We start from the raw sequence: 27,926 nt of genomic DNA on the forward strand, positions 1-27,926 counted from the left end.
ATGGAGAAAATGGTTGTAAACACAGTTTGCTTGCTTTCCCCCTCTGTGGCACTTGATAAGGCCTCTGCTGGTCTATGACAGCCAGTGGAATTTTTTCTTTCTGCCTGAGAAATGTGTATTTATTTCATAGTCTGGAGAAGAGAAATAGACTGCTTGGAGGAAAAGAGGAAGTTGGAAATTCAACAGCTGGGGTGGGGGACGGTGAGGAGTAAAAGCAACAGTGATGTTCTTTGGAAGAGGAACTATGAACATGGAGCCTCAGAGTCTCTCAGCTCTATGTAGAAGAATTTGTGGAGCTATTTCTCCTTTGTGGCAGTGTGGGATTAGGAGTTCTGGGTGTGCTGCTTTGAAGTAGTTTGTGTATCAGCTGTGATCCACCCATTTGTCACTGTTCAGGAGCCCCTGAGCTGGAATGTCCCTGGTAGCATGCACCAACATACTCACCTAACCCATTACCTCTCCTTACTATGTTTTTCTTTTTTGTTTTCAGGCAAAGTTGGATGGTGTAGTATAACCCTATTTAGCTTTCTAATTTTCCTACTGCAGAGATTTCTTTGTTTCCTAATACACTAATTTCCTTCCATTGCATGAGCTAGGCTGAAAATGGGCAGATGAATAGATGGGAACTGTTAAACCCCCTGAAGGATTTTTTAAAATTATATTTCAGTTTGTTAAAGGCACAGTTTTGTAGTGTGCCAAGTGTTCATGAATTACAGACAGAGGATAAGCCCTGTGCACTTATTGCTGATCCTCAAAGTCAAAGACCAGTTTTGCTTTTGAGAGTGGAACCAGCATCTGAGATCTTTTCCTTGCAGGTCTATTTCACAGAAACAGCTAAGGAAAGATTGTGTTAGGCTTGTATCCCTTGGGAAAGGCCATCAGGAATCACTAAACAGGCATAATAAATACTAGTGTGGTCTGTACCACAGTTTTGGCATATGCTTGCAAGCAGGTGTTTGGAAAGACCTCTTGGGAGAAGACAACTGTGAGCACCTCATGAAACCCAACGCAGGAAGATGCTAACAGATATGCTTCCAAGCTTTGTTTTGCTTTGTTTTGGGTGCCAATTTCCCATCTACTTTGTCTTTCAGCTTGCTGCCAAGCTTGTACTGATGGAAATACAAAGTGTCACAGTGTCCTTGCCCTGCTTTGTTTATCTCTGTAGGAAATTCAGTTCATAATTCCTAAGTTTGCAGTTAGTGTCCACTTTTATGTATGAACCCAGGCAAAGAGTAGGTAATGATTGCAAAGTTAAAACTATTTTTCTGTAGAAAGTTCTGCTTCACGTAACTCTTTCAATAAAGATATTGGGCAAGATCCCATATGGCTGTGGTATTCTTCTTTCCACCAGGCATTTATCCAAAGTTTTACCCTGTGGGTAAAGAAGGAGAAAGGCCAAGTCATCAGTCTACTTTTACATTGAAGCCATTCACATTTGCTCAGAGCTGCCATAAGCAGCTGGGTCTCAGCTGTAACTGTCTGGATAATACATTCCTTCTTGTAAAAAAAGAAATAAAGGGAAGCCATTTTCCTTGCTGCCTTGTAAAGGAATAGAATGAAGTTAAACACAAGGCAAGCCCTTCATTGCTCCTTCCCAAGAGTGTGCTTATTTCATCCAGGCTTGTTTTTTGGGGGAGACATAACCCAAAAAGGAGTAAGCAGAGCAAGGAGTGAGAACCTAACTGGAACTGAGGTCTGACTCGCTTTGGTGCAAATGAGATTACAGCTGATCACCCTGGATCCTGAGTCCTCTGAGATATCACACATTTATTATTTATAACCAGAGACTGACATCCTATAAAATGGAAATGGCCAATTAATCACAAGCATCTTTTGGCAAGCTTTTGCAAGCAAAGAACTTCAAATCTTCATCCAGGCTAACCAAGCTCCAGTGACCCCAGATGGAGTTGATTAGTCAAATCTGTTGACTGCCTATAAGGGAGCTCTGTGCAGACTTGTAAATGAAAAAGGAAATGGGGATTAAGGTTTGTTTCAGGAATGATTAGACAGTTTTTCCTTTGAATGGTGGAAATAGCTCTGAGGAAATCTGACAGCGTGAAAGTGCAAAGGGGGAATGTTTGGGTTTATTGTTTGTGTGTTTTGCCAGAGAGCTAAAAGCCCCAATTTATGTCAGACTGAAAGTTAAAGGATAGGAAGATCACAGATGGAGTTTGATGGTTACAGGTATCTGTAGTTTTGCTCAGACTTTGTAAAGGAACAGGGTGCTGGTATCTGGGCTGGGCATGCAAACCTCCTGCAAAGCAGAGGTTCCCACTGCTGGCCCAAATTGGGTTTTCTTGAATAATATTGGCAATTTCTGCTCTAGCTGTGAGAGTTTGGACCAAAGCCTGAGATTCAGCTTTTTATGTCAAATCTAGGATTCAGAGAGGACTATGAAGGGGTTTGTGTCAATATTCTGTGTCAGCAATCGGGGTGGCATAAAAATAAAATGTTCATTGATTATGATGCCTTGCAAAATGCTTTTCTGCTGGTGTGCGAAAAACCATTGTTGATTAAATTGATCAGTTCTTGTTTCTCTGTTCCTCTCGTGTGTGTGAGCACATCTGTGTCTCGTGCCTAGACTGCAAGGTATGTTGGAAATCAGTTGGACTGTAGTTTCACCTGGTTGTGAGCCTAAGGAAGGGCTTTTGGACTAAGATAGCATCACGAATAATAACAATAGTAAGCAGACCTGATTTTCTTGGCTGATTAATCTGAAATCTCCTTAGAGACATTCAGGAAGACAATGCATGGTTTTCTCTGGCAGTAGCTGACTGGGTTTTTTTGTATACCATTTTCCCCTAAAATGTTTGTCATGTTGCCAAGCTGCTCTGTTCCTTTGATATGCAAAGCACCTTGAAGAGAGAATCCTTCAATTACCAATATTCCCAAAGCATGGCCATGTAGTAAGGAGGGAAAGGGGATTTTTGTTTTCAGACATCTCTCAATATAAAAAGGAAACACTTGTGTTTGCAGGATTGTTCTCCTGGTAAAAGGCTTTTGGAGTGTTTGTGTGAGATTTACTCTTTTGTAGCTATAGTAGTATCATCACATTGTGCTCTGTTTTGAGAATACTTATGGACAATAATGTGAGTTTTGAGATATACCTAGAAGTGAAAGAACTAGCAACGATACCCTCAAAGGACACAGGGAAAGTAATGCAGAACAAGAAGTACTCAATATATGTGATGAAATATTTGCTGTTCTCATACATCTCTGATAATTTAATATCCAACAGGCACCAAGATATACAAGATATAGCATGTATTATACTTGGATTTTTAGAGTCAGTGGGTTCCAGCTTGATCAAACAGCTTGGATGCAGTGTGGTTCAGAAATTCTCTCTGTTGTTAATGGTGGGGGAAATCTACTGCTTAATGAAACAATCTTGACCTGCTGGTGATTCATGGGCAGAATGCAACTTATGAGATACTTCCAGCCAGCCCAAAGCCTTGTCCTGGTGGTGACGAGGAATGGCTGTTCCCTCAGCAGGCTGTGTCCTGTGGGACTCTGCGGTTCCATGAGGAGGAGGCTAGAGAGCCCTGGGGAAAGACCCTGTAGGGTGGTGTGCTATGATGGTTTTCGCTGGGGTAGAGTTAATTTTTTTCACAGCAGCTGGCATGGGTTTGTGCTTTGGATTTGTGCTGAACACAGGGTTGATAATACAGAGGTGTTTTTGCTATTGCTGAGCAGGGCTTACACAGAGCCAAGGCCTTTTCTGCTTTTTGTACTGCCAGGCTGGCGAGGAGGTTGGGAGGAGACACAGCCAGGACAGGTGACCCCAACTGATCAGAGGGGTGTTCCCAGCCGTATGACATCATGCTCAGTGTACAAAGTGGGGGACGTTTGGAGTGATGGCATTTATCTTTCCAAGTAGCCACGGGGCCCTGCTCTCCTGGAGGTGGCTGAACACCTGCTTGCCCATGGGAAGCAGTGAATTAATTCCCTGTTTTATTTTGCGTGTGTGTGTGGCTTTTGCTTTTCCTATTAAACTGTTTTGATCTCAACCCACGAGTTTCCCCGCTTTTCCGCTTCCAATTCTCTCCGCATCCCGCTGGTGGGGGAGTGAGTGAGCAGCTGCGGGGCCTTGGCTGTTGGCTGTGGTTAAACTGGAATGGGTGAGCCGGGAGGCGCTCCAGGGCAGGGCAGCACAGGAGACCCTCTGGCGCTGACACCTGCTCTGCCACCACCTCTCCTCGGGGACCCCAGGCCACCCAAACCGGGCTTATGTTCGGCAGCTCGCTATGCCCACAGTCGCAGGCAGCGCCGCGGCCGCTGTGGCGCTTTGAGGGGGCCCTCCCGTGTCCCGCCGCCAGGCGGCGCCGCCGCCGCGGAAACGCGAGGCGCCGCCGCCGTGTTCCCGGGGGGGCCGCGTTGCCGGGCGGAGCGCTGAGCGCGGCGCACGCGTCCCGGCAGCAGCGCCATGGCGCCCGGCGGAAAGGTAGGGCAGGGGAGGGCTGGGCAGGGGAACGGGGGGTCGCCGGGGCTGGAACACCATCCCTCGCTCCGGTGACTCCTCCCCGGCCGCCCTCCGAGCTGCCAGTGCAAAGCTGAGTAGCTCCAAGGGATTGCAGTATTCCTGCAGCAGTAATTGCCATTGCTCTTGCTAAAATAACAGTAGAACTGTTGAAAACGCGTTTTGTGTGCCTGTTATGTTTAAGGAACCCTTTTGGTGAAAGCTGCGTTAAGGTCTCTTCTGATACAGGGCAGTTTGGTATCTGTTAAGCACAGGTTTTGTGTGTGCTGCTGTAGCCATCTCTCTCTTATAATAACTCTTTATTGTAACTTCTTCGGCACGGAGAGATCAGAGGTAAAGGCAGGTTTGTTCATGTCGGCCCTTATTAGAGCTTGAGCAAAGCAGGTTGGTTTAGCTCAGGTGTGACAGTGTTGTCCTACAGACACACATGCTGAGCATCTCAGAAGTGTCACCTGAACGTGGCGTTGCCGGGTGCTCAGAGATAAGAAGCACAGAGGTTATAACAGATGCAGAGACGTACAGAGGAGGATTACCAAAAGAGAGGCCGGCCCTCTTCCTTCCTGTTCCTCTTTCCCCTTGATAGAAGGAGGATTCCACGTACCCGAATGGACACCGAGCTGGGAGATGGCTGCCTCCCAGAAGAGCATGTCAGCACTTGCCACTTGATCGTCTTTTTTCTTAAGCGAAACAGCAGCTCTTCACTCCTGCGCTGTTTTTGGTTTCTTTGCTGTCTTCTTGCCAGCTGTGAATGGAATTTTACCTGTTTTGGACAACAGGATTGATTCAGCTGCCAGCCATTGTGTGTCCTGAGGCAGGACAGCAACAAAACAAGGCTCTGCAGTTGCTGATAGGGTAATTCCCCAGGCTGGCAGGTAAGCAGCAACAAGGCTCTTGTGAGAGTGAAGTGCAGCCTCATTTACTGCCTCTGTTCCACTCTGAGCTTCTGCACACCTCGCTGACTCCAGAGGCATTCATTCCTAGCTCCCAGACAGGCCACTGGTGAAGGCAAAGTGAGGAACAGACTGCCAAGACTGAGTAAAACCTCCTGGACAACTCAGGGTCCTCAGCCTTCTTTCTTTCTTTCTCTTCTCCTTCCTGTTCTCAAAGGATGCAGGGAGTTAAACCAGTGTTTGTTAAGCTGACAGGGGAGGTTCACAATGTATCATGTTCTTTTGGTCGATGCTTGAAAAGGTACTTGTAATTGCTTGCAAGGCAATATGCAAAAGAGCTTAGACCAACACCTTTTTTTATGTTCATCCCTTTTGCTTTGCAAAAGCAGACTGTGCATCTTGTGTCACTTGACAGTCTTCTGATTTATTGCCCACATCCTTTTGGTAGCTTTGCTTCTTGTGGAATTGGATATATTTTGTGTTTTAGAAGAAGGTGACTGGTTCCAATCTAAGTAATACCTAACTTTCCTGTGTTCTGCCAAACAATAATTTTTTGCAGGCAGTGTAATTTAAGCCACTGGCAGCCCACCAAGATTTTATTGTATATTTAGGGAACCTTGGTTTAATCAGTGACAGTAAATTTGAGCTGGCCTTGGTGGTGCTGGACATAATTTTGCTGAATTCCTCTTGCAACTACATTCAGATGGATGATAAAATTATTCAGATTAATCAAGGTAAGCTCTTCTTCTCTGGAAGAACTTTAGAGGAACTTTTCAAGACTTGAACAAGAGAAGCGACAAGAAGCAATTTTACTGTATTCTTATACTGGTACATAAATCAATTTAGGGGAAGACTTGGGCAGTGTTACATGTAAATCAGTTAAAGTGATGATCAGAAATACAAACACATAGGCTAGCTTGGGGGATTTAAACTCCTAAATTGAAATTGGAATTCATCCTTGCAATTTTCAACTAAAATATCTTTGTTTAATTTCCTAGTGTAGAAGAGACCTTAGATCCCTAATACATTTGTAGGGTTTTACAGAAATTGCCCCCTGGACAGATGGTGTAAAGAAGGATTTTTTTCTATTTTCCACTGAAATGTCTGGAACAGGTACAGGATTAAATAATTTTCTGTTCAGTGCAGTTATACCAGTTCTGTCTTCCACCATTGTGTCATGTTAGCAGTTACTGTAAAAGAAACCAGTAGTGATACAGTTTGATTTTCAGGTTTTGTATGTACCCTTTTAACCTTTTAAGTAATTATGCTTATATTGGCCCTTTTTCATTTTTATTCAGTATTGTCTTTCCTTTCCAGGTGGCAACAGTGCTGTGCCTGGATGTGGGCTTTACAATGAGCAATTCTTCCCCTGGTGAAGAGTCCTCACTTGAACAAGCCAAGAAGGTTATGACAAAGTTTGTGCAACGACAGGTATGTGAGACTTCATATGTGTAAAAAAAGCTGTTAAAAAGGGAGAAGAGGCAATAGCATCTATGAAAGATTTTCCTCACTTACTAATAGTTGAAATAAATGAGAAATTAGTAAGAATTAGTCTGTTTTTTATGCAGGAGTAACAGTGCTCTTTGTTTCAGCTGTATTTTTTTTGCATGAGATTGGTTTGGTCATTCTTTTTCTTCAGGGTAGTGGAAACTTTTAGGGAAAACAAGTACTATTCTCTTTCTCTAAAATGTTCCCACATTCCTAATACGTAGCACCCTGAAGACTCATTTTGTGTACTAAGTCAGCCAATTTTACTTGTTTTTCCTGGGTCTCCTCATGTCAATCTGTTAGTTGAATTATGTCTCGCTTAGTGAACTCCCTGTAAGATGATGTTTTGAGAGGCTAGCACTGAAAGTAAGGAAAAGTAAATCCATTGTATTTCACATTAGTTCAGGTTGCTGAAATCTGCCTAACATAGTTGTGTATGAATCTGTCTGTGTTTTTTACCTGTTTTTTTTATTTTCTGTGTCTCCAGGTTTTTGCTGAGAGTAAAGATGAGGTCGCTGTAGTTTTGTTTGGCACTCATGGTACTAGGAATGGTCTTGCCAGTGGGGACCAATACCAAAACATTACTGTACATAGGTCACTAATGCTGCCAGATTTTGATCTGCTGGAAGACATTCAAGATGTGATTAAACCAGGCTCTGAACAAGCAGACTGTATCCTTTTGCTGTAGAACACTTCTTGAACAGATTCAGCTATGTAGGAGACAGGAGGCCAGTGTTGTGAAATGGGCTCAGATTTGCCTCTCAAGCTTTAACTACTATCAAAGTTAAGCTAATTTGTGGTTGTAAGTTTGTCCAAAAGCAGATTAGCTGCTTTTTGACATTCTTTTAGGCTAGCAGATGGAGTCTTGGCCTTTGGGAGTAATTGCTTTTATGAAGTGTTCTGGTAATTAAGGAGAACAAAGATAATATAATTTTAGGCCTCAAATAAGCCATGTGTTTTTAAAAATAGCATTGCAGAATTTGGTTTATGCTTTTTAATAAAAAATATTATTTATGCAATCTATCAGCAGAAGTACCAGAAACCAGACTGTCGTGGTTTAAGGCCAGCTGGCAGCTCAGCCCCACACAGGCACTCGCTCGCTCCCCACCAGACCAACTCTGAATGTCCTCCCTTCCTCCTTCTTTCTCCCAGCTTTATGTGCTGAGCATGGTGCCATGTGGGGTGGGCTATCCCTTTGGTCAGTTGGGGTCAGCTGTCCTGGCTGTGTCTCCTCCCACTTCTTGTGTCCCCCCCCAGTCCTCCTCCCTTGCAGTGTGGTACAAGGACCAGAAAAAGCCTTTGCTCTGTGCAAACACTGCTCAGCAGTAACTAAAATATCTATATTATCATCTCTGTTTCCAGCACAAATCCAAAACACAGCTCTATACCAATTACTGTGAAGAAAATTAACTCTACCCCAGACAAAGCAGAATACAGATTTATCGGGTTGATTAATGTATAAAGTACTTCTTACATTGCCAGAATCACTTCCTGGTTTGAATGTTGTTCATGTTTGAATGTATTCTGTTGTTAGTTGCACGAGGTGTAGAGTTTTAAAAGAAGGTGATCTATATGGTGTTCCTTTGTGTGTTTCAGGAACATACAGTTCAATTTCCTGCATTGTCTTCCCTTTTTCTGGCCATAAAATGATTGCTGTGAGCTCCACTCAGGTAGTCAGAGCTGTTTCAGAGAAGTGTGCAGCCAGTCAGCTGGCTCACATGTTCCCAGTTGTGATGAGGAAGAAACCATCAAAAGTTTATCAGAGACAGGTGGTTTGAAGGAAAACTTGCAGGAGAAATTGGTATCATATATTTGTTGGTGGATTCAAAGGAACATTCTAAAGATTATATTGTTCCTTCATTGGACTTGAGCCTCACATTGACAGTTAAAGGATTGGGATCTGAAGCAGTCTTTTAACTGTTTCATCAGGTAAATGGGGCAGAAATAAGATCGCAAAACAGACAAGTTATGCAGGAACCTCTTGCACAGTAGTCACTTTAGAAGTATTTATCTCAAAAGAGTGTTCCTTAACTAAAATGCGCATTTGTCAGTGTTTGGGGGGGAGTGAAAACATTACATTGTTTCAAAGAAAAAACACTTGTGACATGGTTCATGTTCTAAATGACATTTTTCTTAAATTTGCTTAGTTCTGGATGCAATTATTGTGTGTATGGACTTGCTTCAGAAGGAAACAATGTGAGTATGTAACTCAAAGCCTTTTACAGAATTCTGACTTTGCACTTTGAAGCTGATTTGATCTGATTGTCAGTATTATATTTCCAGTATGTGTAAATACAGAAAATGCTTTTTTAAAAGAACCAAACATTAAAAATAAACAGCACACTAAAGGAGTCTATCTCTGAAGAGTCCTCATGAGACATCTGACTTCTCTAGACAATCTGAGAGCTTTCTGAGGCGACTGGTAACTTTGTAGTACAGTCATGAGTCTATTAATGCCATTATAGAAGGCACAAAGGCTTCACTTTGTGTCACATTCTTTGTAATCTGTTTTCAAAATTTGCATGTTAAAATGCTTAGGAAAGGGCTATCAAATTTATATTGCATATGCTACAAATTAAACAAGAAAGGTGACTTTGCTCAGCCTAGCAATTTGAAGCCTGTTGGAGGTAAGGTTTAAGTTTGTAAATATGCAGACTACGGGAAATGAACTTGTAGGACGAAACACTTTAAAGTGAAAAAAAATATTGAGACAAGTGTTACGAAGTTGTCAGTGAATGTATTTAGGCTGGAAAGGTGTTTCTAGCACTCAGTGAACTAATGGTCCAGAGAAAGGAAGGTAACTGTACTTCCTCTCAAAGCGAAGCTTGAACATGTTGCTGAAAAGGTTGTATGATCTAATCATGAGTGCAGAAGGTGAGACTTAGTGATGCAATTTGTATTTTTGTGAATAAGGTCTAATCAGTGTAGAAAGCTGTATCAGTTTAATGGTTAAAACTGAGTTGTGAATTAAAATCACTGTACTTATGGCAGTATAACCTTAAATATCTATGGGGCAACTGGTTTTGTTGTTTTGTAGGAAGTTGCCTGTATACGCTAAAACCTTTGATATGGAGTTTGCCTTCAGCTGAGAAAATACTGTAGGGTAAAAATTCAAGAAAATCACCCTTATGCAACAACATGCAGGTCACAACTCTGTCATTTTAACTGAATTTTGTTCTGTCACTGGCAGACCTTCCTGATGTGTATTGGTACTACTTCTTAGTGTGTTAAGTGGTCTTGAAAGTCCCTGTTATCCATTGAATCTACTGAATTAGAGTACTGAGATGGAATCCCCACCAGCAGCAGTAATTTAAAATACATTTTCACAAGAACATACTTACAGCTGCAAAGGAAATATCCAGTATAACCAATAAAAAACCTAACGTATTTTGTTAGCATTTTATCTACATTGGTGAAAATTGGCAGAATTCCACTCATTTAGATGTAGTTAGTGATTTATACAGTCACAGGACTAGAGTCCTCAATTTTAGGGGATAGGAGGAAATAGGGGGAATCATATAAAGATAAAAATCCTATAAGTATGGTAACCTATGATAGAATAGCTACTACCAAGTAGGTTTATTTGTTTGGATTTTTTTCTTTTACACGCTAATTACTTTGGTAAAGCATCAATTTTGTAAGGAAATATTTAGCAAAAGGCCTTATAGATAATATTTTCAATATATGTATTTTTTCTTGTACTTTAAGAGGAAAGAAATATGAGAAGAGACACATTGAACTGTTTACAGACCTTAATAGTCCTGTCAGTGAGGATCAGCTGGAAATTATCATAGCTAACTTGAAGAAAACAGGAATTTCACTTCAGTTCTTGTAAGTATGAAAGTGACTGTTATACACGATGCCATTTCTTTAAAGGGAAACTGTTATGCTTTCTTAATAATGATCTTGAAAGAGCTGGTGATCTGTTGGTGTATGGTTTCTGTAGAGGTGTACCAGTAAGTAATATGATTATTATAAGTACTTCTATCAATGCTACATGCCATGAAATCGAGTTATGGACCAAGTCCTCTTGATTCAGTGATGTGCAAATAAATGTTAAGATGATGGCTTCTTCTCCACTTATGGTTATAGCTTAGAACCACAGTCTAAAATGGGAGACAAAAGATCTGTATAAGCAGAGAAAGGGGAAACAATGAGCCAGAAATAGCCTCAGAAACAGTGGGTTTATCACAGCAACAGCCTAGATCCTTTTAGGTAAGGGAGTTACTGGGAAAAATTAATGAGGTAGTGTTGCAGATATTTATAGCCTGATTCTGGTGTCAGTGGAAGAGCAAGTCTGAAGAGAAGGGTTTTATTCACAACAATGGGCTTGGAAAATGAGAACGATGTCTTACATATTATAACAGGAGTCCCTTGATTGTCATGGTATGGGCATTGATCTGAAGATTCAATGTTGATGCTGAGATCTGTATTAGCTGTTGCATGTGATGGTAACATAGGAAGCCATAGGCCTTCTGGAGAAATTTGTTTAAAAGCAAAACTCTGTGTGAATGTTAGTGTTTACTGTTTATAACAAATAATGTAACAGGAGAAAGTTAAAGCTGTAGTTTTACTTAAGGCCATTTTAGTATTTACTTTTACCTGGATCCAGCATTCTGTAAGGAAAAATGCTTGAACTTAGTAAATTCGTTGAAGCCATTTGCCAACCCATCTGCAAGATAACAGAGAGATTAGGTAGAAAAACATGACTGAAAATCATGGACTGATCCTCCACAAAAAATCTTTTTTTGCCTGTGCTTAGGGGAGGCTGAAAGTAAAAATGTCAGGTTCTGTCTACACAGCAAAAGCAGGTATGCTTGTAATGTGCCTTGACATGACCCTGCTGCTCATTTGAGCCATTTTTGGCACTGGAAGCAGTGGAGATGCAACATCATGAATCCTCCAATCAGTCAGACTACATCTTTTGGAGACCCGGTATTTAGCTCCTGCTCTCTTGTTTCCATACCTGTTTGCTGTGCAGGCTAGCACAGATGCTGATACCACAAGTTGATGTTGCAGTTTTTTTCCGTGAGATTTCTGATACATCTTTACATTTTCTTTGTAACATAGCAAAGAAAAAAAACCCTTTGGCTAAGAGAAGCTCAAGGGAAATGTTGCTGTTACAGCACTGGCTGCAGATTTACACACTATCTCCCAGCCACACGAGCAAAGGATGATTTAAGAAATACATGTACAAATGTAAAATACTCGAGGTACTAGTTTAAAAATAATTTCTTGCTGAACCTTGTAGTTTTATTATGGCCTATGCTTCCATGTCTTATGCCCTGTTTATAGATTTGTAACTTCTGGCATATAGTTGTTTTTCCTCCCTGTTATCAGGTGCCAAGCACACACTGAGCACTGTGTAGGGTTAGGTATTATGCAGTTCTCATCACAGTAGTCTCTAGGCATTGTATAGTGAAAGTAGCCTAACTTTTTTGTATCAGAGGATTGAAACTTTTTGCTGTAATAACAGCTTTAAAATACAGTTTCTCTATTTATCAGCGGATGCTGCTTCCTAAAAAGGTACCTAACACTTTGCTGAAGCTTGATCTTTAATTTTGCTTTATGTGACATTGTTGTGTATATTGTTAACTCTGCTTATTATGTTTCTTGATGGATAAGTTTCGTGAGGACTAATGAGGTGGAAGTATGGTAAAGATCTGTAGGCTGCTTTTTTGGAAACATAATACAGTGGTAAAGTTATTTTACTTTGTGGAAATGTGCTAAAAGGCATCATGTGGTTCATTTAAAATTGAATCAGATAAAAGACTTGAAAAATCTGCAGGCATTATGAGGGCCACAGAGTAGAGGATCTTACACATCTTTCTTTTCTGTGTTTATTATACCTAGTTAACTCTCCTGTATTTTGAAGAGCAGCAAAATCATTTTATCTATAACCCCTGGCTAAATTTTTAAGTCTGATTCATGAAGTGCAGGAAAATGTGTCATCTTCAGTCAGAAATTCACCAAGTGTTGTAAGCTATTAAAATCTCAAAGAGTAACATTTATTCCAGAAATACTCAATAGCCTCACTGCAGAGAACTGCAGTCCCATTTGCTGGATTTGGAACCAATACAGAATCACAGGCCTGGAATGGCCTTTAACAAGTCATCTGGAGCAGTCCTCTACTTCAGACTGGGTCAGCTTTATGCATGTCATCGCTGACCAGTGTTTGTCTAATCTTCCGGTAAAGATTTGCCATGAAAGTGGAGACTCTTTTCTCTCCTCAGGCAGTTGATTTTAGAGATTATGGTTTGAAATACCTTTATGAGGTTTCTGAATATCTGACTTGACTCCATGATGTGATTGCAGAGCAGGCTGAATATGAAGAACTCATTGTTTCCTTCTCTGCAACAGCCTTTTATATGTAAGGCTGTCTTGCCATCTGATTCACTTCTCTATGGGCTTTATTTTGTTGAATCTTTTTTCATAGATCTTGGTTTCTAATCAGCATTAACTTTCCTATCTAATCCATTCCTGTATGTGGATGCCTTTATTGATGCATGATACCCAGAAACGGTGCATCACTCTGGTCAAGATGTCACCAATGCTAACTAGACCCAAAATACTACTTCATTTGTTTTCCAAGCCATGTGACTCTTTATACATCTGACTGCAGCTAAATAGAATTATTGATCCTGATAAAAATTTTGTTTTGTTTTGATTGGTTATTTTAATAAAGAAAAAATCAAACTAACTGCTTCTGCTTGTGTTCTTAGTCTGCCATTTCAAGTGGGTATTGATGATGGAAGTGGAGATACAACTGCCAGTGTACATTCTCATATGCACAGAAACTCATTTCCAATAAAGAGTTTAACTGAACAACAGAAACGGGGTATTGATGTGGTGAGGAAACTCATGCATACTTTGGATGAAGAAGGAGGGCTGGAAGAAATTTATACTTTCAGGTAAACTTGGCTAATCCTGTTTATTGTACTATAAATTTACTTTCTGGTTTCTTCTCTGAAAGATGAAATTAATTAAGTAATCAATCCCTTGACTTACTGTTTCACTGAAGTCAGTGAATTTTATAACTTATTGTACACTTAGTCCCTTTCATACAGCTTCTTCAGTAGCTTTAGAATAAGTAGAAGAGCTTATAGATTTCAGAGGAAAATGAATTTTCTGTATCTATATTTAAAGAAAAAAAAGTTTTTCTTCCATCTTTATTGTTGGAAGATTTTGGAGGTAATGTTTATATATATGGCATTTCAAAAGCATGTTATGGAAAGAGATGAAATTTGTGACATAGTACAGCTAGAACATTTGCATTTCATGGTTGCCTGTGTTCCTTGGTCTCAGACTTCTTTTAGCTCACTGGTTTGATAAACTCCCACAAATGTTTTGAGTAATGTTTGTTGAATCCTGCTCTCTAACCACAGTCTGCTGTGCCACTGTGACAAACAATATACTTTTTCAGCAGCATTCCTAATGCAAGAATTAAAAGACGATTTTTCGCTTCTTATTTCCCCAATGAAAGAATAAAAATTCATGTGTTTCTGAAAAAAATATAGCTAATGATATATCCAGGACTTTTCCACATAGGTGTTGTCTCAGCTGGGCAACAGGCAAAATGCATCTACATGCCTTATTGAAGTCTGATGTTACTGTTTCTTTTCTGCAGTTATGAAGTGTGGTCTTTTAGACCACAGGAAGCTCAGCAGACCATAGCTGTAATGTGATTATCCAATGTAATTTTTACAGGAGGGTGGTACCTGTAGGTTTGCATGCTGTTATTCATCATTTTATTTGTGGGGTTTCCTTTCCTCACCCAACTCAGCTGATAGGCTTTGTACCTCAGCAGCCAGTTAAACTGCTACTTGAGCATTACTGTGCATTAGTGAAGAAATATGTATCGCTGTATATGTGTTCCATACTAGTCAAGAGAACAGTCTGAGACTCTAGAAAAAAGCAGGCTTTGTCATTGCATCAAAAGACTGCACAGAAAATTGGTATCTTTCCTGGACCGTTTATCCTTTAGGATAATCCATATGCATGAAGCTACCATGTGGCTTGGCTTCTTCTTTATGCTTTTTTTATCCCAGGCTGTTGCTGCTGTATAAGCTGTTTTTGTGCCATACTTCCAGGGGAAATCCAAAATCTCTGGATAAACAGGCATTTGGCTAATAGATTAAAGCTTTAGTTGAAAAAGTTGTTTAAGAATATGTGAGGTTTTAGATGCAATTAAGTTGCTTATCAAGCTTTAAGAAGCCAGCTTTGCAAATCTGTCGTGATAATTGACCAACTCAGATACACTCTTCGTTTTCCAAGAGTTGTTATTCCTGCTGGTAAAAATATTTCAGCACTTGTAAGAATAAATTAACCATGCCAGGAAAGTAAGTGAGGAAATTTTGTTGTGATTTTTTAAAATTGTGATATTCTGGACAGGAATATCCCCTGCCTCTGGGGGAAGGGAATGGAGAGCAGAGGACAAGGAACATGTTCTTAAAATACAAGTTGAAATGTACATTTACTAGGGTTTGATTTTTATGAGCTGTCTTTGATAACAGGCAGCATTTTTCTTCTACAAGAAATTAAAGGATAGAGTTAATGAATTGAGCTTAAGTGACATTTTTAGGCATTTGGCACTTACGTATTTGATTTTCACATTCATCCTGGAATCTATGTGTTGCAGTACTTTTAATGATGTAGTAACAGATTCCTTTTAAAAATCCTATATTGGCGTCTTTATTGCTAGAAAAAAAAATCCTCCCTTCCTTTCCGTAAGGAAAAAAAATAAAAGAGGAAATTCAGTGTTTATCTCATTATAAAAGTCCCAGTGCATTTTCCCCTTTCATTGTGCTTCTGTTAGAATTTGAAAAAAACCCTGCTCATCCTTAGAAACCTGAAAAGTAGAATGAATTTTGTACTGGAGTTTTTAGCAGTTGATCTTGATTTCTGCCAGACAAGTGCTTTAATCAAGAGAGAGATAGATTTCGGGTTTTATCGTAATGTGAAAAAGATGAGGTCAGCATTGTGCTGTGCTTCATGCAATAAAAAAGCTTTGTCTGTGTTGGAATTTTACAGCAAAATAGCCAATATAGTTTGTACGAGCTGAAAGCTGTTCTGAGGTGTCAACCTATTTGAATTCACAATGATATATTATAAATTACTGTAAATTTTTAATTCTTGGACTCCATTGCTTAAAGCTGTGCAATTAAGCTAACACTTTTTAGTATAAAATCATTACAGTTCTTTTTTGTGTGTGTTTTTTGAACTTGTATGTCTGCTGATTGGGCTAGAAATAATCAAAGTAACTTCTTTCATTCTGACAAAATATCCTTAAAATAATGAGTTCGTTAGTACTGTATTAAAAAAAGTGTCAAAAGTGAAGTTCTACAGAAACAAAATCCTTTTACTTGAACCTGAATTCTTCACCTTCACTGTAGAAAACATTTTAACCATTTAGAGACCCTTTTCTAATTTGTGTTCTTCCGTTTTAGCTACATGTTCTAATTGGGTGAGCACAGATAAATGTAAGATGCTTAGTAAGCAATTGTGTAGTTTCACCACAAGACCTAACACAGCGTCTTTGAGCCTTAATGTCACACCACCCGCTGTAAAGGCTCAACATGGGTATAATCTACTGTACCACCTCTTTTTTCATTCTCTTTTGTGACAATGTTTAATGATACAGTTTATTTTCTAATGCTTAGTGCAGTCTAAGCTGAAATAGTTGGACTTATGCATTTCCTTAAAGACAGTGTACTGTCTATAGTATTTTATTACAGTTCACCAATGTTCATTTGTTTTCCTGATTCCTTCCTTTAGAGAGAGTCTGGAACGTCTTTCAATGTTTAAGAAAATTGAAAGAAGGCCTATGCCTTGGCCTTGCCAGCTCACTATTGGTTCTAATCTGTCCATAAGGATTGTGGCCTACAAAGCAGTAAGTTCATAAAGTCATGTATTTTAATGTAATTTGGCAGCAAGTTAGGTGCAGCTGCATCTTTTTTTCCTGAAAGTTAAGAAAATAAAAAGTAAAACAACAACCAGATAATTAGGGTAGAGATTTCTATGTGCTTAGAAGCCAGTACATCTAAAACTGTGGTTCCCACAGCAACTTTAACTTCACCATATTGTATACATGTTAAATAACTAAAATTTACAATGTACAGAAATAGAAGTAATTGCTGTCTGTGCTGTGACACTTAATGGTATTGAAGTCGATGAACCTGATTAAGAATGCTGTGATTGTTGAAGCTTTACATTCAGCATCACTGATATGTCTGCAGCTCCAGTGAGACACATATATCTCTTAAGGCCCAGGCATGAGAGGAATTTTGCACATGAGTACGTAAAATGGTGGCTTAAAATGTTTTACCAACCATTGTTTCAAATCCTATCTCTTGTTATTTCAGACTTGGAAAAAAAAAGGTGTATTTTTTTAGCTTGTTTTTCTTGTACTGTTTGGTGGAGCTTGAGCCCAGTCTGTTTCCTTTACATTTTATATGGATTTTTCACACAGTGCTAGGAAGAAGTAAGTGTAATTAAACACGTAAAACGTGTAAATGTCCAGTTATAGAATAGTTAATAGGTAACTATATAGTGTGGCAGTATTGCTCGATCTGGTGAGATGGAGATTAATTGGTTTGTTATTTGAACCCAGGACTAGGAGTCTGGTATATAAATTGAAATATATCTGATTTTTGACAGATAAGCATACTAGCCTTGAAAGAGATCAGCTTTCTATTTATACTTATTCATAATTTTTTATTAGGCTATTGTGCCAGACCTGTTCAAATATGCAGAAAGAGTCCCCTCCCAAAGGTTCTTACACAGAAAGTAAACTGTTTGGGAGAGTAAGCAACATGAACTGAGTGACTGGCCTGAGGTCATACAGCAACCCTGCTGATGTAATCTATTCTGTCTTTACTGTTTCTGCCTATTCTACACTTTTCTTCTCATGCACTAACTGTACCATCAATTGCACTTAAGTAGAGAGAAAAGAAAGGGCTATAGGAAATAAGATACATAACAAGCAAGTTACATGTTATCCTGTGACTTAGACTTCCACAAATGACTTAATCTAAGGGTTTAATGAATAACCAAGAGAAATATGCAGTCAGAAATATGCTACAGTTCATGTGTTAGGTCTCATACAGATGAAACAGTGTGGTGGAAGCACTGTGGTAGCAGCCAGAGATGCGTATTTGGGGCTGTCATTATTGGTCCCTTATTGGCAAAACAGTGCAGCACTGTGTTTGAGATTATTTTTTTTTTTTTTGCCTTTTCTGGTAAGTACTCTGTATCCTACTGAAATGTTAAACATTCCTTTTCTTTGAATTCTGATATCAAGGTCACAGAAGAGAAGGTGAAAAAAATTTGGACAGTTGTGGATGCTAAAACCCTTAGAAGAGATGATGTGCAGAAAGAAACTGTTTACTGCTTGAATGATGATGATGAGACAGAGGTTCCGAAAGATGATACTATTCAAGGTACAGCATCTTTATGTGCACCCTGAAGACAAAATGAAGATAATGGCTTGTACTCTTAAGTCACCTGAGTGCCTTTTAGTTTATACCTTGATGCCTAGCTGTGATCTTAGAATGTAAGCTCTGCAGGCTGATGGAACACAGCAACTGTTATGTGAGACTCTGTCTTCACATATTTTGGAAATTCTTACTTTTGCCAGTATTAGGAATTATAGTAATACCACCAGCTGGAACTTGGGAGGCACTACAGCTTCCTAAACTATGCTCTGTGGAGGTGCATACCTCAGTTTTGTAGTGAGTAGTGCTGCTTCCTCTGTTCTGTTTTCAGATCTCCAGCTGTACTGATAATGCAAATGCTTTCATAGCACTGCTTTTTTCTAGATGAGCAACTGCTCTAGTTATTCTGCAATTGGAAAGATGAAACCATCAAAGGAAGGTTTAGTGTTCAAGAGCCTTTTAGCTTTAAGAGGTTCAATCTGAAGTAGTGGCATGCAGAACACTTCTCTTAGAACCTACAGCTTCTTTCTGAGCAGATTAATTTCCTTAGAAGACTAAGGCCCCAGAAACAGCAGGAAATATGTACTTATTTTTAAAAATGGAGTTAAGCAAATCAGTTTAATTTTTTGCAATTGTATAGATGTATTTTGTTACTAGTTTTTTTCCTTTCCTTTGCTGTTTGAATCCCACACAAGTAGGGCAAGTATATTAACTATAAAGGGCAGAACTATTCAGATAACAGTATATAAAGTGCTGTTGGATGAATAACATAAATTGAAAATTAAGATAAATACTGGGGGTTTTTGTTTAATCTTTTTCAATTTTAGTATTCATAGAGGTGTTTTGTAGCAGTATCAGATAAAGTCCCAATGACAGTGTAATTTTCTTTAAGTGGAAATGATAGTTAAAAGCTAATAGTCTATTTATGTTTTATAACTTCAAAACTATGTATAAAAAAATCCACTTCTTATAGTAAATATATTTTGAAGCATTTGTGACTGTTCTCAGTTAATCTGCTGACTGCTTATGTTAGGAAGTAGTTGTGGGATAGTAGTAAAAAAGAAGTTAAGCAAGTTTAGTGTGAAGAAAAGAGGCCAAAAATTTCCCTGTCAGTGGTGTGATATTTCTTATGCTTAAAGAGCTGCTGATGCCTCCTGGACTTTTGCAGATCTTTTGAGAAATGTTGTAATTAGAGAATCCTTTGTGTTTGCAGTACCCATAGTGAAATTTCTTTCATTCTGCCTGTGTCATTGCTTTTCAGTTTGCAGGAAAATATATCTGCTTGTAGGTTTTTCCTCCAGGGATTTACCTCTGTTCCTTCTGCTTTCCTCGCACCTGAGGATATATCATCCCTAGTCTGTGGCAGTACAATAAAGTGATGATGTTACAGTGAGGTTATTGGAGCTTGAGGTAGGGGAATAAGCAGTTGGAACAGATGATACCTCTGAGAAATTACAGCTTCCTGCTTAGTGGAGATACACCTGTGATGTAAGGCATGGGAAGTAAAACACGGAAATGTATAGAAAGACCAGTTCTGCATACAAGAGTGATTTGGTTTTCCATTGTGTGAGGGTGTATTTTGCTTCCAGTGTTAATACATTTTATTCCCTGAATCTTTTCAGGTGTCATCTCCTGTGGTATGATTTGTGGTATGTTTGAAGTTTTTCATATTATACTTGCAGGGAGTGTTGCAATCTGTTTACTGAAATCTATTCTGTGAGGATAACTTTGGGCAAGATGTGTGGTTCCCTTATTTTCTTTCCTGCTCTCTGAGGGTACTTGTGTTACATAAAATGATGTACAAGGAGTGCAACTGCTGTTCATGAAGTACATAATGCATATATGGGTGTGTGTGTTTTTTGTTAACAGGGAAAGTAATTTGATGAGCATGTGTGGAACGTAGCTGTGGGGCATGAATGCATTGTTAAAATATTCAGAGAGCTAATTTTGGTGTTTAAAATCATAGGCCCATATGCTTACCAGATGCTCTTCTCTTGTTCTCCAGGTTTTCGGTATGGGAGCGATATAGTTCCTTTTTCCAAGGAAGATGAAGAGCAAATGAAATACAAAACAGAAGGAAAATGTTTTTCTGTTTTGGGATTCACTAGATCGTCTCAGGTATGGTACTAAATTTCTTCCTATTCAACTTCCTGGATTATTCAGTACAATCAATTTTGGTTTGAATTCACTAAAGTCAAGGTATTGTACTGGGTTTCAGTACTTGGAATTGGGCATTTACAGTCAGGTATGCAGGGGTGACTTACTTGCTGAGTCTAGTACATGTAAGCAGTATGTGGTCTTGTGAAGGAACGAAGCTCAAAAATGTGGCTATTGGACCCTCACATGAAGCCAGAGCCACTGAACTCAGATCTCTGCAAAGTGAAGACTGAGCTATTGTGGTGTCATTTCATCTCACAAACTTAAATGCTGATGTCAGACCTGCAGCAGAACATGGTCTGTCTTCTGTTCAGCTCATGCAGCAGCCTTTTTGGCTTTGTCCAGCCACGAGTGTGGCTTCTTTTTAACAGAAGATGCTGCTCCCTTAACATTATTTTTAAAGAAAGTGTGAGAACTGAGTCCATTCATTCATCCTCAGTTTCATAAGGATTAGTTTGTGAACCGTAACTTTCTTCTTGTTTCTACCATTAAAAAAAACCCTAAATGTCATGAAGACTTCTTAGAACTTAGACAAAGATAATATCATTCAAAAACTCTCCGTATTTCCATGAGATGCTTGGTGTTTGTATGCACTTACCTGTACTTGGGGTAGTGACTTTGCTATTCTTTTTACCTGACAGTTGTAAGAAACTTACATTGAGCAAGTACCTTAATAAAAGTTAGCCAGCACAAGGTGATTTCCTGCAGGAAATCCAGGACTTAAGAATTAGGAAAGCCTTAGACAAAGGCTTAACAAAACTATTCTTGAAGTAGGACACATGAGGAGAAAGTACAGAGATGTGAGTGCCAAGTAATTGCTGGGAATGTTAGCTGCTCCCTCTCTTTTTTTCTCCTGGATATTTCAGCACAAGGTGACTGAAACTTTACTCTTCTTGGAGTTATCTGCACCCAGTTCTCTTCACCAATCAAAACTAAAATGAAATCATAGGGCAGCTCTATGCCTTCTGTTTTGACAGCTCCCAGCCCTCCTGCTCTTTGACATGTCTCAATGCCTGAACAAAATAGAACCCTTGATAAAGGCTGAGGAATCATAACCTTTACCAGGAAGGAAGTATGCTAATGAAATAGAAAGTATCCGAGGGAGCTTACTCCCAAACAGGTGTAGCTAAACATTCTTTTACTTTACAGTACAGTTGGCACAGAGACTCCTGCGTGTTGCTGGATGTGTGCTTAGACTACTGCAGTGCAGTGTCAAAAAACATATTATTAACTGAGAAGCTAGAAAGTTATGTTGATTTATTGAAATGCAAAGCCAGCCTAAATGGAAAGTGTAACGTGATTGTTCCTTGAGGACTTTGAGAACTTAGTTGTTAAGGAACACAGGAGCTTGTGTACTGCAAGTAATTGATGGAGGAAACATGTCGGGCTTGAGCTTACGTGCCCTAAATTGGCCAGGGCCAGAGAAGTGTTGAGAAGTGCTACATCCTGCACCAGAAACTGGATCTAACAAGGGAAATGTGTCTGAATCCAGTGTTTCAATGAGACAATTTCTTGCATCTCTTCATACGTCATTAGCCTACAGCTTAGTCTTATTATCTTCATTTCTTACACTGGAGGCTGGCCTCCTCTTTTGACTTGAAATCTGACTTTTATTGAAAATGGAAACGAAGAGGGAAACAGATGAGGTAAATCATGCTCCTGTAAGTGAGCTGTTATTTCACGTGGGTTTTTATTTTCCCACCATTGGTCAGATAGTGCAGTGATACCTCCAACTTCATAGTTAATAACTGTAGGAATACCATCAATTTTAGGAATATTTTTGGTTCACATAAATATGCATCGAAGAATTAACTATTTGGTTTTATTATTTTTCAATGCACAAAATATTGATTGCTTTTGATTAGTATATACTTTTCTTGTCTGTGGATTTCATAATGGATAGAAATTTTATCCTAAAGTGTGCTCTGGTCCTGGTGCTAGGAGTGTGAGTAGTTATGACCAATAGTAGAAGCATATAACTCAGTGGAATAAAATTATTCAGGTGTGATTGTGGAATTAAAATTTAAGTGTATAGATAATGATATCAGGAACTTTTTTGACTAAAACTGGAATTTTCAAGACCTATGCTTTCACTAAGTTTTGGCTCCTAAATTTTATTGTTTGGAATCATAAAACTGACACTATTCAACTATATGTTTTATAAAAATTGTTTCTTTTTAAAACTTAGGAGAAAAGATAATTTATTATTAACTAGAAAAACTGGAACAGCTCCAAATACATAATTAAAGAAGAAATAGAACCACCTCATATTATTTTCCTGAGTTATTCACATCCCTCAGGAAAGAAGATCAGAAGGCGCTTAAACTTTGATTTTTAATTTATAAGCCGTGCCATGTAAATTGAGAAATAATACTTGAAAATGTTACAAAGGGAAATTTTTTTTTTTGCAAACAAAAAAGGTGTAGTGATACACACATCTAGTTATTTATGCTATACTGAACATAAAATTTCCTGAGCTTTTAAAGACAGAAAGCAGAGAATGATTGTAGGTAGAATAATCTGAGCTGAAGAATCGTGCTGTAACAGTAAATAGGTCTGCTCTGGTGCAAGTTGTCACTGACTTCAACAAACTTACAGTAATTTGCTAAATAAAGAAGGTATAATAAAAAGATGAAATGAATGAAAAAAATTTTTTTAAAAAAATAATAATATAATGAAGTTAGTTTTGAGACTGTAATTTGAAGAGTTTTTTCGTTAACAGAGAGAGGTCATTTTAACAAGTGTTCATAGTAGTGTGCAGTCTTTGTGACAAGTTTTCCACTCTTGCAGGGTACCTGTGCTTGTGTCTCAGTCTTTGTAGCTCCAACTATGCCAGTGATGTCCCTTCATGAAACTATTTTTTGTTTTTTTGTTTCTGAGCCAGCCATGTTCATGAACAGAATAAACGTCTGCTAACAGAAGTGCTTCTTTGCCAGCACAGCTATATATACTCCAGGTTACTGTCAAGGAAGGTTTATTAATTAAGGATGTGACTTTTTTCAGCTCCTTTTTGATGTATCTCTGCTAGAAAAAATTAATAGCATAGATGTGGTGTCATTTGGGTTTGGGTCTTGTATTAACTACTGTGGTTTTTCACACTGACCTTTGAATTACTGCAGTATTATTCAGACTGGTAACAGCTGCAGGTACTACAGTCTTTCATTCCTGCCCATCAGAAGGAAGGTATAAGAATATCCTGCCCAATATGATTGAATATCCATGTTGTGTGATAAATGGAGATATGGGCTTACAGAACTTTAACATACAAGGCTTTAACCTCTGTGCACAGTGATTATTCAAGTGAGAAGCCACAAAATTTGATGTTAGTTGTTTTGTAATTTAATTGGTCCAGTTGCATTAGTGACATTTTCTTTACATCAGGCTTACTTTTGGCCATTTGTATCTAGATCCAGAGGCATTACTACATGGGCAACCAGGTTCTGAAGGTCTTTGCAGCAAAAGGTGATGAGGTAAGGTGAACTGAAGTTTAAATGCTGTTTAATGCTGAAGGTATTTTGCTGTGGAATGGAAAAGAATAGTAGTGGCGCTTGAGATTGTCCTGTCTTTCTGCGTTAATAAATACTTTTAATGCAGTTTACAGAAGTCTTGTTCCATTGCCCATTAGGATGAAAATAAGTTGGATTAGATCCCAAATGAATACAGTATCTCATGAATAATGAGCAACTGGTATTGTGTTTGTGCAAGGGCATGTGGAACCTGAAATTGGTGCTTAAGTCCATTCTCCTGTAGAGCAACAGTGTGTCCTGTCCTGTGTTATTTAGAACAGACCTCCAAATTATTTTAAGTATTGTAGGTAAAAGGCTCACTGTGGTGCTTTTAATGAGTACCTTTCAGAGTCTGACTTCCTCCCTCTTGTAATACTTCTGAGAGCTCTTCTTCTTCTGGTGAAAAAGGTGGAATGTGCTGGATCTGAAGTTTACTCAGCTTTGAATGGATCCACTATCAGGATGAGATTTGACCTTTCTGCTTCTTCAGTTTTTGAACGTGAAAAATGCTTGTGTTCAAGTTACAGCTGAAATGGGAACTAGTCTTGACTAAATAAGTGCTTTTAAATTCACTGTGAAAGATGTATTTCAGCAGATGAATAAGAACTTGCATGATTCTGTTGCCTCTCTTTTCCCCCCCTAGAATGCAGCAGTTGCTTTTTCTGCCCTTGTTCGTGCACTGGATGAGTTGAAAGTGGTAGCTATCGTGCGCTATGCTTATGATAGAAGGAGCAACCCACAGATTGGAGTAGCTTTTCCGTATATTAAGGAAGCATATGAGGTAATTTTTCACTCTTACCCTTCTGCAGAGAGCCTTCTGAGAGACCCAGAAGCAACACAGTATGTGAGAATTTTTGCAGCATATGTTTCAACTGATCTTAGTTACGAGAGACTATTGAAAGAGCTAAATATGTATATGGCTGAGCAGTGACGGAGGTGGGGGTGGACACAACAATCTTCAGACTTTTGAAGGGTATAAACATAAAGGATAGAAAGGAATTTTTTAGGGTGGCATGAACTGGAGGAGGTATTTCAGTAAAGAAAAAATGAGGCAGAGAACGTTAAGAAACCAAAACCAGCTTTTGACTTTGAAACACAGTAAGCTATGATAAAACCTCCCAAAGCGCCAATATATGGGTTATTTAAAGCATGGCTGGTTGAAACTCTGCACAAGAAAAAGGGATCAGATGGTCTCGCAGGTCTTTATTCCACCAGTAGAAAAATGAGGAGTGCAACCATCAGTATCTTATAAAATATAATGGTGTGTTTTATTCTGATTAAAACTGTTGCTCTGTAAATATTTTATTTAAATATTTTAATACACACAAACATTAGGTCTTCAGATTTTTCTTATGTTTATATTGTCCTGATATGGCACTCTGGGGATACAGATATTTGTTTTTCTTCAGGCTTAGTTGTTTCTTCTTTCCTCTTGCTCAGTGTCTCATCTATGTGCAACTACCCTACATGGAAGACCTAAGACAGTACATATTTTCATCCTTGAAAAACAATAAAAAATGCATTCCTACAGGTGAGGTATTTGCTGATCAACTGGAAAAGTAACCTTCTTGTCGTCTTCTAAGATGTGCTATCCAATGAAAACATAAGTTATTGTCATTATTTTGCCTTGGGGGAAAAAAACCCCAACCATTTGGGCATCATTTATGGTGATGTCATCTTGAAGTGTAAGTGTGTAACAAACTTTGCCACTTTAAGTTGCAAGCTCAGCAGACTTGAAGTTTGCAGGCTGTCCTTTAAACTGTTCTGTTAAATGACTTCTGGCTCTGGTTGTGGGATCATCAGTCTCACAGGATCTGTATGACAGATCTGAGATTTACTCCTCTGTGTCCTTTGATCTTTGAACTAATTTGTGAGACTAAATGGCCAAACCTTGTGGGATCTACAGTGTGTGATTATCAGGCTAGAATTAGAACAGAGGCAGCTGCTCCATTGGTGTAAATTTGGTCCTGCAGCCAGTTGCAGTGTGGCCTGTTAATATAGTGCACAAAGGCAAAGACTGTATTTTCTGTGGCGTGTTGTTTATTAAACTATGCACTTACTGGTGTCCAGATTCAGATGGAGGGCATCTTTGGAGAACCGTAGGACATTGAACCACACAAAACTTGACTCACTGTTCAGAGAATTTTGTATAGCAATGAGTCTAAATGGTTGTAGTTTAAAATCCACTCCTACTTCTTTCAGTTGTTATGAGATCCGTTGAATGGGCACCTGCACATCAGGGTATACATAGCATGCTGGTTTGTTTCTGAAACAGTTTCTATTTTCTTGCCTGTAACCAGCAGTTTAAGAACAAATTTAAAACCTGTCTTGCCAAAGCGGTAGTTGGCTATTGTGAACTGTGTTAATTTGCAGTCATAACTTTAAAAATTTATATTGTGCCATTTAGTTTTTCAAACCAACTGTTCTCCTTATTTTCTAAGTGGCCTATAAACCTTCTGTTGCAAATGAAAACATCTTGAAAAAGAAAAAAAAATTAAAGCAGAAAGGCAACAATAATTGAGGTCTTGGGGAAAAAAAGAAAAGGCTTTATGACTTTACACTGTAGTCCTTAAATACAGCAGGGGTTTATTATTCTGTCCGTTATCCATAGTCTTTATTGGTACATCTAAAACTGCAGTGTATTCTGTGGCGTGTAATGACTTGGTAAAAATCTCATGTTGTGATCTCATGTGAACCGAATCTTCATTTATAAATTGTTTCAAGAAATGCATCCATCTGGAAGTGTATTTAATTTTTCTTTGTATGTAATTGCTGCCTTAGTGGATCAGTTGTCTGCTGTTGACTCATTGATTGATTCTATGAATTTGGTTTATGAAGATGGAGAAACTTTTGAGGACCTGTTTAAGCCCAGCAAAATCCCAAACCCTCACTTTCAGAGGTTATATCAGGTGAGGTGAACTCTTTGACATTTTTTAAAAACTTCTTTTGTTGAGACTTTTCATCTTTCTGTCTTTCTTTGATTCACATTGGAAAGATCTGCATTGTGAAGATGCAGCTATAAAATCTTCTGCATTTTAAGTATGGGGTAGCTGGTGACTTTTATGTTGTCCCTGACATAGATTTATTTTTAAAATTTCCAGTTCCCAGGAAGCAAGAGAAATTATACCCGTGCTGAGGTCTCTGCAGCAGCATCAGTGATATTCACAGGCACTTAGACTAGATAAATAAAAACTTGAATCTTCAGACTGTGTTGCAGTGATCACAGTGTGGACATAGACTGTCTTCAGCTTTTGGGCAAAGAGAAAAATGAGCTGAAAATCATGGATCTCTTTAGCTTCTCATTCTGTGTCCTATCACTTTTCTGTGCATTGTTGCATCTAGCAGTGATTTCAAACCAGGTCAGTCTGAGGTGAACTTGTTCAGTAGTAAATGGTTAACATTGTTGACATTTAAAATGTTCCATTTGGGTGTCTAAGCTGATGCACTTTATGGGCAAGCAGAATGGTTTACACTTCTTGCAGTTATTGTATCAAGCTGTCTGCATTTTGATTTACATCCTTTCATATAATGAAGACTTTCATTGCAACTGTGAGGATGAGAGACTTAATTATACATTGGAATTCAAGTGTTCAAAAAATGACACAGCAAATTTAAAAATAAGGAAAATTATGTTGCAATTTATGCAGCTGCAGAATTGTGTAGTATACAGAACCATGGAGATATATTGAATGTGTGACTCTTCTTTGAAAATTGACCAAAAATGGTATTATAGCAACTATGTTCATCATATCTCAGCAATTCCGAATTATTTATTTCAGTTTACAAGTAGGAAGAAGATACTTTTTAAGTTAAGAAAACTTACCTTAACTTCCCAAAGCCTTGCTACCTCGTACTGTCAAAAGAACCAAAGGATCTGAAGGTCATTGTGTGTTTTAGGAACACATGTAAGCTCAGTCTTCAAATCCTACTCTGATTGACACCTGAAGAACTCAGTGTTCTCTTCAAATTCTGCCAG

At 38.7% G+C, this 27,926-nt stretch overlaps 1 protein-coding gene across 3 annotated transcripts in view; it reads left to right on the plus strand.

The window, feature by feature from the left end:
• The first annotated feature begins 4,353 nt into the window (after positions 1–4,353).
• XRCC5 (X-ray repair cross complementing 5) overlaps positions 4,354–27,926 on the plus strand; it is a 50,314-nt gene continuing 26,741 nt past the window's right edge. The window contains exons 1-14 of one of the 3 annotated variants that reach the window (XM_018072674.2): positions 4,424–4,441; positions 5,220–5,349; positions 6,685–6,798; positions 7,343–7,526; positions 9,003–9,051; positions 10,564–10,686; positions 13,578–13,766; positions 16,630–16,744; positions 18,155–18,293; positions 20,293–20,405; positions 23,852–23,914; positions 24,594–24,731; positions 25,391–25,481; positions 26,732–26,859. In XM_018072674.2, the coding sequence (XP_017928163.2) occupies positions 6,721–6,798; positions 7,343–7,526; positions 9,003–9,051; positions 10,564–10,686; positions 13,578–13,766; positions 16,630–16,744; positions 18,155–18,293; positions 20,293–20,405; positions 23,852–23,914; positions 24,594–24,731; positions 25,391–25,481; positions 26,732–26,859 (1,410 nt within the window). In that variant the 5' untranslated portion in view covers positions 4,424–4,441; positions 5,220–5,349; positions 6,685–6,720. Of the gene's footprint in view, positions 4,442–5,219; positions 5,350–6,684; positions 6,799–7,342; positions 7,527–9,002; positions 9,052–10,563; positions 10,687–13,577; positions 13,767–16,629; positions 16,745–18,154; positions 18,294–20,292; positions 20,406–23,851; positions 23,915–24,593; positions 24,732–25,390; positions 25,482–26,731; positions 26,860–27,926 lie in introns of all 3 variants that reach the window. The other 2 variants (XM_018072673.2, XM_018072675.2) reach the window with 2 other exon arrangements.

Source organism: Manacus vitellinus, unplaced genomic scaffold (assembly GCF_001715985.3).
Source record: "Manacus vitellinus isolate BGI_N305 unplaced genomic scaffold, ASM171598v3 scaffold_22_pilon, whole genome shotgun sequence".
NCBI lineage: Eukaryota > Metazoa > Chordata > Aves > Passeriformes > Pipridae > Manacus > Manacus vitellinus.